The sequence below is a fragment of the Monopterus albus genome, unplaced genomic scaffold, assembly GCF_001952655.1.
Source record: "Monopterus albus unplaced genomic scaffold, M_albus_1.0 scaffold91.1, whole genome shotgun sequence".
NCBI classification, from domain to species: Eukaryota; Metazoa; Chordata; class Actinopteri; order Synbranchiformes; family Synbranchidae; genus Monopterus; species Monopterus albus.
In genome coordinates, this window is record NW_018127971.1 from 138338 (window position 1) to 146547 (window position 8210).

General features: G+C 42.2%; 1 protein-coding gene across 1 annotated transcript in view; it reads right to left on the bottom strand.

Moving 5' to 3' along the window:
* The window catches only part of LOC109964630 (glutamate receptor-interacting protein 2-like), a 29054-nt gene extending 20844 nt beyond the window's left edge, over positions 1–8210 (bottom strand). The window contains exons 1-4 of the mRNA XM_020608069.1: positions 7921–8210; positions 2850–2930; positions 1953–2091; positions 336–481 (exon numbers count right to left, since the gene is read on the bottom strand). Coding sequence (XP_020463725.1) covers positions 336–481; positions 1953–2091; positions 2850–2930; positions 7921–8098 — 544 coding nt within the window. The 5' untranslated portion in view covers positions 8099–8210. The remainder of the gene's footprint in view (positions 1–335; positions 482–1952; positions 2092–2849; positions 2931–7920) is intronic.

An 8210-nucleotide genomic window follows, 5' to 3' on the forward strand; every position in this document is an offset into this window, starting at 1 on the left:
CCCAGGACACGCTGGAGGGACTATGTCTCTCGGCTGGCCTGGGAACGCCTCGGCATTTTCCCGGAGGAGCTGGAGGAAGTGTCTGGGGAGAGGGAGGTCTGGGCATCTTTGCTTAGACTGCTGCCCCCGCGACCCGGCCCCGGATAAGCGGAAGAAAATGGATGGATGGATGGATAGAAAAGCCCAGTTTAAACCTAGACATCCAGACATACTGTGTTTTAACCTGCATATCTCAAAAATTACAGGAATATCTTTTATACCTTGTTACATTAGTCATCATGAAGACATGACCAGCCACTTTCAGGTGGAATACCCATCTTGCTGACTTCACCTACCGATTGGAGGCAGCTCATACTCCACCTCCAGCACAACTCGCTCCCCAATGTTCTTCAGCAGGCTGATGATCTCATCATGACGAAGCTTTGACAGGTTGATGCCGTTCACTGACTTAATGTAGTCTCCTACATTCAGCTGGTCACTCCTGCAGAAAGTGATGGACAGACCAATCTGGAACACCATGCAAATAAATTTCATGTCAACTGGTTTTTGCTAATTTGCTCATATAGTATACAATATCAGCTGTCAACTGAGTTCTGGTTTCTTGTTGTTATTAGGCAGCGGGTTTTAACATCTTGAGACTTACAGATAAATTAAATCTGTAATGAACCCACATATAATTAACAACAACTTGATGCTCCAAGGCTCCTTAACAGGTCAATCTAGTCATGATGAAAATGAGATGCAACTGTCTACTTTGAAATCAATATCCAGGCTGTTCTTTCAGATTTTACTGCATGGTTGGTTGTATTAGTTTGTGTCTAGATAGTTGTTGTGATATATTGATCATATTGATCATACTGTACAATATGCAGACAAACATACAGTGTAGAATAATGAGAGCATGTTGGAGTGGCCTCTCCTCTCCAGACATTAACAGAGAAGATTGTACATGATGTTTCACATATGACATTCTGAATCAGCACAGCTCATCCTTCCATTCATCTATTATCTAGGGGGTCTGGAGCCAGTCTCAGCTGACATTGGGTGAGAGGCAGGGTCCACACTGGATAGGACCAGTCTATCACAGGGCTGACATGTAGACAAATAATCACACACACTCCTATGGGCAATTTAGAGTCCAGTCAACCCGATCTGCCCCGCTCACCCCTCTCACCTCTAGGCTATTGCCAGTCAGCACTGACAGCGGACAGAGAGAGACGTCTTAGCCGACAGAGCTGACCCGCTTGTCATCTGGTTCGGTCTCATCACAGTGGACCGCTGCCAGTCGCTCTCCTGTCTGTCTAAGTGCCTCTCCACCCAGTAAATTAGTTAACATTTCCTCATAAGCATGTACTCAGCTGTGGGAAGACAAGCTGCTTAAAAGAATTAGCACAGTGTCCATCTTTAAAGTTCCATGGACTTGATAAGCAATGGTGTATTTGGCCAGGGCATTTTCAGAGGGGCTGTATTATTCTTACAAAACTGTATGAATATGTGTGTGTGTGTGTGTGTTAGTCTGCAGTCAACACACTACTTAATCATCATGAAAGTTGAGTCTTCCACTACATTTTCCATTCATAAGGTTGATGTTTTAGAAAAATGATTTAATGCTTTGATGTTAGGGAAAATTTTTTAACATAAAAACATGGTCACCAAAGATTAATACGGAATAATTATCACCATACAGTGAATGAGGCGAGAAAAAAAGATAAAACTATGATCTAAATTTCAACTTATGAACATGCCCTGCTGTATGTGGTTTCCTGGAGACTTTAATTTAAAACGAATATTACTCTGTGGGTTGGTATCAAGCTGATCTAGCACAGCCCCTGCAGTTAGAGCAGGCCGGTGTAGCGTTGCAACATGTGCATGTTTGTGGAAGCGGAATAACTAGTCCAGACAGCTCAGCGTGGTTGCCAGGTTTTAACCACATCACAGAGCAGAGATCTCACCTGGCAGCTAGCCCACCTGGCCGGAGGTTTGACACTTTGGGCTTGCCGTCCTTATCAGACCCTCCGGAGATGGTGAGGCCAAGGCTGCTGCCCTCCCTTTTCATCAGTTCCACTGTGGTCACTCCTCTGTATTCTTCTGCTGACAGATGAAGACATGGGCACAGATTCACAGTCAGCATTAAAGTCTGTTTCACGGATTCACTCCATCTGAGAGGTAACAAAAAACCCTTTCTTTCATATTTCTTTTCTGAATCTGTCACTGAAATGCCTGCTGACATATAACCACACACATTATTTTTTCACTTTTGTGTCTTTCTCCTATTCCCTCAAATATCTCGGTATCAGTGAATCTTCATAACAGTTTCAGAAAAAGAAGGATGAGGACTGAGTCTTTGAATGTGTTTTATTAAAACCACTACAAAGAACTTCAATAACATATTACAAAAAACACTCACTGAACATTCAGATGTGGCAGACTCATCAGGTCATACATTTAAATCCTATTGTATGTTTAAGTGGGTGAAAATTTCACATGAACGCTGATGAATATATGTTAAATAGTGTCACCAGAGGACTCATTCTGTCTTGTGGTCTGTGTTGTGCTGTGCTGTTAAATCACTCTACAGGAAGTCTACCAAGTAGGGTTTAGCACCAATGGCAGGTGTGCCAGACAAGCATTTTTTCACCTTATCTAAGCATTCCAAACAGTGCAACATCAAGCAAAACGCAGCAGACACGTGACTCTACATATACTGTATAGACACACAAATGTCTCAGTCAAATGCATGCTGTTCCTTCTTCTTTTTGGGGACATGGGGTAAATTGGGTCCAGTAGCATGAATCAGAAAACAGATTCATGCTACTAATGATGCAAAGTCAGTTTTGACTGTATTGTACCTGAAAGGCTGCCCCTCCGGGACGAATGTGATTGGTCAGTTGTCCCTGCCTCCTTGCTCCCCTTTGAGTATGGTCCTTCATCTGAGGAGACAGCGGGGAGGTGTGGAGGTGATGTTATGGTGATATGTAGAGAAACGCTGCGGCAGAAGGCTAAATGAGCACGATCCTCCAGTGCACATCATGACAGCTGCCCACACACACGTGCATTAAACTGAATGCTGGGTGATGTGTGGGATCTAGGAGAGAAAGAGCACCAAGCCAAGAGCCACATGCATCCTCCAGGCTTTAGTTGAAACAAAATGACTGGCCTGAACTCAGGAACCTGGAAGGTCACTCTGCTTTGTTTCTTTGATGGTCAGGGTTTAAAATAACCAAATTCCTCGCTGTCATAGCAAAGATCCTGAAAAACCATTAATTTAACACAAGAATACTTTGCAGCGAGCTTGATGTCTGTGACTAGTAAAGCATGGCAACTTTCATGAAGGAACAGCATGCAGTTAATAGACCATTTGGGTATGGTATGGAGAGAAGATCATCATTTTCATGTCATCTACTCATTTACAGCAGCTGCTACAGAAAGCGGAAAATGTTCAATTTGCTCTGTGGGGTAATTTTTCTTTTTCTTTCTTTCTTTCTTTTCTTACTCACAGTGGGACCCATTTCTGATTGGGCTGGCCTCAGATTAGCAGAGCCGCTGCCCGACCATCTGAACCTGAATGCAGCAATGCAAGCATGTGATGAGGAAACTGACTTGGCACTTCTCTAATCCTGTCCACGGCGGATTACCTTTTCAGATGCCCAGCACAGTGATTGAACATCATATTACAAACTTAAAGAAGAGCTGTGCCAAGTTCTCCTTTTAAGAGTGAACTGGGTATGTTAGTGCCTTACACTATAGCCTTCATATGTACATAATCACAAACAAGTCTCAAATGACTGCTTTAATACTACGCAGTGGTTAGTGGTTAGTAGAGGCAGTGGTTAAAATCATAGTTTATAACAGTACTTAGTCGTAAACTGTGTGACCTACATGTATAAACCAGAGGTGTTCAAACTGTGAAAATGCACCTATTCACGGAGGCACAGGAGAGTTGGATGAGGTGAATGGGACAGGTGCATGCTGGTCTTCTAAAATTAAGGAAATGTTAGCTATTGGAGTGTGGCCGTTCACCAACAGCAGTGCTTACAGGCAGTTAAGGTATTTTATAACCCTTTCAAACAAATTACTGCAAATTCCATGACAGTATTTGTAGATTCAGTTTAACTTCCTTTCCAAGGATGTGTTTAACTTCCAGTCCTTCAAAATAAATGTCCATAAATCTTTTAGAAATTACCGAAAAAAGTAATTCCTTCAGAACTTCCCTGAGAATCATCACATTTCAAGTTTTTTTTCTGGGTGGTGGTAATCTGTAAACTGTAAGTACAGTTGCAGGATAAACCAGTAAAGGTCAATTAAAGCAGGATGTGCTTGCATTTGAGAGGTCAGAAATTAGAACTGTCATAATTTAAAACATAACATATCAGGTCTGCTTGACATGATAAAGGACATTTTAATCACTCGGACATGTGTTTGTCTAAAGACTGAATGGGAGAAAGCGAGTGCTCAGCGGGCATCAAACCCACTGCCTTGTCTCCACATCAAGTCTCCACATCTGCCTAACTGAAGGTCTTTAGACAGCTGAGACACATGGATCCTTCATCATCCTTCTCTGACCTGAACCCTTTCGGCAGAACCCAGCATACAAGGAGTGTAGAAGAAAATTCTTGTGCACAAAGCTGCACAAAGTGAGTCAGACCTTATCTACAGAAACATCTTTCTGGACTTGTATCTTTTAATGACATATAGAACAGAATAATATGTAGTTCTTTGCACAATTTTACACACATCCTTGTACAAATATCCTGTGTAGTAGCTGTAAGACACAGACCCGCATACTCACAAAGTGAGTGACACATCCCAAACACATTAGGCAGGGCTAAAGCTGTAACCACACAGGCTTCTGAGGGCACTGACAGTCCAGCAGCTGTCACTGCAGTGAAAAGATCCAGTGCATTGCATGTGACTGAACGCTACCATCAAGCCATTCCCCAGCCATCCTCCTCCAGCTTAAAATAACTGTCACCCACCATGATGGACAGAATTCAGGATCAGGAGCTGATTAATAACAGCCACAACAGTAAACCAGCTACTGTATGAAACTTCACCTCATCCTCGAACTAATTACAAGCTTCCTCTACAGAGACAACAGAGATGAGGCTGATTTTTTAAAGGATCAGTGAGTAAAAATAAAATTCTTTTTCTTGCATAAATATGTGGCAACTTAATTAACTTCTGATTTAATTCAGGGCACTACATGCCCTCCCTCCAATAAGCAGTTGGAATGTAGGTTAAATATGGGGGCAGCACTGACAATGAAAATGAAATCATGATGCTATTTTCAGATTAAAAAGAATTTTTATTTATAAACCGGGCCCTGCCAGACCCAGTTTACACTGCTATATCTGCCCCAATTACACATGGCAGGAAGGTATGAAGAACTGGTGGTTGAGTCCACTGGTATTTAAATCTCTCTTGATCTATTGCTGCCATAATGATTCAACTGTGTATTGCATTGCAAACATGCAAATATTCTTCAAAATCTCAGTATTAATCAATATATTTAGCTGAAACATGTTGTGACTGACCCTCAACAGCAGCCCTATACCGGTTAGTAAATGCTCACCGATGCCCTGCTGCTCTGTCATTCTCTACTTCAGCCCAAGCTGAGCTGACTGTGCATGGTAAAGATCAAAGTGTAGTGTTCTTACCAATGCTGTTCTTGGTGTCTCTCCTCAGACCACACAGCATGGTTGCAGTTAGGTCAGCGCAGCCACCCTCAGGAAGTTGCTGATCTTTAGTAGTGGACAGAGCTGAGTCTCAGCCACTCAGATAGAGCAGAAACACCATATTGGTTTCTTCAGTCCTTTTCTCTAAGTCCAACATTTACTTGACCCTTGTCACTGTTTGTAAACCCAGTAAAGGCTGGAGTTCCAGAGGGTAAATTGTGCTCCTCAGATGGTTTCTAGTCTCCTTTGCTGTTTAAAGTTGGTGAAGAAAAGATGTCAGAATTAAATGATTTTTTCATTTCTCAAAAACAGATGTCTACAGTACTAAACTCTATGTTTCTATAAAAACCAGAGCAGGAAGAGAAAAGATTCACATCCCTCTCTTGCCATTGTGCTGTGGGTCCATTTTAGAGCTATTTTTACAAATCGTTTCTCCTTTTTCCAGGGGATTTATCATCGCTCGCTCATACACTCGCATGAGCTCACACATAGCCCTCCTCTCTCATACGGCGCTCGAGTGAGTGTGTTCGCTCTCTCCCTCTGCCAGAGGGGCTCAGTGAGGCAGGCACACACAGTAGTCATTCCCTCACCACACACATACACACAATCTCTATCTATTTCCCACCAAGTGAAACACATTCTCATACCCAGCCACACACATATACACAAACTGAGATTAGGCATGACAAAAACTACACCTGACACACAACTCTCAGCACAATCAACACCTGCATATCCTGTTAGACTGTGCCTTGCAGAGTGTCACGTTTTTCTCACATAGAGACAGCACCCATTTTAAAGAGACTGTGTCCACACAGTGCTAGTATCTCTCACTCTCTCTCTCTCTCTCTCACACACACACACACACACACACAACCAAGCACATGCAAATGCAAAATTTCTGTGCAGAACAGCTGTGTGTTTGAGAACATGACTAACAGCTGAAAATCATTCAAAATAGTGTGCTGTTGTTGAGCATGGGGCTCTGGTGACAGATTTAGACTGTGATCATGTGAAAATAAATGAACACGCGATAGAAATAAGGAACATTTGGAATTATTGTGTGAAAACTGAAAGTCACGCCTTCTAAAGCACGACATCTCATGTTTCCCCCAGAGGAAGGTGCTAATATCAAAAACTCACAATATGAAATTACAGCCTTTATTTCACAGTTGCCTATTTTACAGATATATAAAGTGATTACAAACATTTCCATGTTTCTGTCCACTGCTGCTTGGAGCCCAGTCAGGTGTTACAGTGGACACAATGCTCTTTGGTGGAGAGAATCTCCTCTGAGAGCTTTGTCCTTAATATATGTGTACAGTGTGAACCAGCATAGCTTTTCAGAGTGAGACTAATTAGTTTCCACCTGAATAAAAAGAATCAGGGGACAGAGCAGTGTGCTGGACTGATGAAAACCTGTGGAAACAGGGTAACACATGGGCTCTGTACAAATGTATTCTTCTGCACTTCATCTGGACCACAAATCAACACAGAAAGGCAGAGTTAGAAAAGACTTCTCGACAGATGAGAACTGTTTTGTTTTTCAGTATTTAGTGATGGTTTGTAAATTTTTCCAAAATCTTGATGTAGATTACTTTAAAAAATCTTCCCAAGAAGTGACCACACACTTTTCACTTTACAGTGGTCTTTGTTACATGGTGGCCTGACTCTCAACCTCCTCACTGATCAAACTGACCACACTGCCATCTCATGGTGATCAGCTCCAGCTGCAAGTGAAGATGAGAAAAGCAAAATGACTAATTCACTTGTCAGCCCGTACAGATCATTGTGTGACAAAACAGAACCAGAGGACAGGGTTGAGTCACATGTACGCATGCTTCAGTGTCACCTCTAGGGTCACCTAAAGGCCCATTTTTTATTTAAAGCAAATGGCCGGTTTAACAGGCCTACTTCAAACACATTTTACTATCATTTTAATTAGTACAGATAATGGATGTAATTAATTGGTGACTTTTGGTGAAAAGTTCACAGTTAAAGTCATGTAGCTGTAAGTTAGCTCTTTATTAATTGACAGTATTTGTCTTCTAATATTTTATATTATAAGTTATGTTGCATTTTATTGTAATTCATTATCATTTATTTCCCAGCATCCAGTTATGGGTGTCACAGCCTGTTATAAGATATTTATATACTGCTTCCAAATGCTTAATGGGGCAATCAATGTTGTGAAGTGTTACCTTCATCTCTTCAAAAACTGACACCGCTTTCAAGTAGGTTTTACCTTTGGTTCTACCTCTGACGACGCCCAGTCGACATCTGAAAGAAAAAGAGAACATCCTCCTCTTTCCTGTTCCCGACCAGCTGCCTTTCCTCAGGAAATCTGTCTGAGGGAGCGTGAAGGAGAGCTGCTGAGGAGTGAGCCGTCCCTTTCCAAATACTACCTTTGCCGACATGTTCATTTTCCGAGCAGTGGCAAGGAAAAAGAAACGGATTCTGTCTTCTTCCTGACACTCTCACCATGTCCCAGACAGATCAGTCTCTGGGGCCTGTCCTGCTGTCCTCATACTCTCT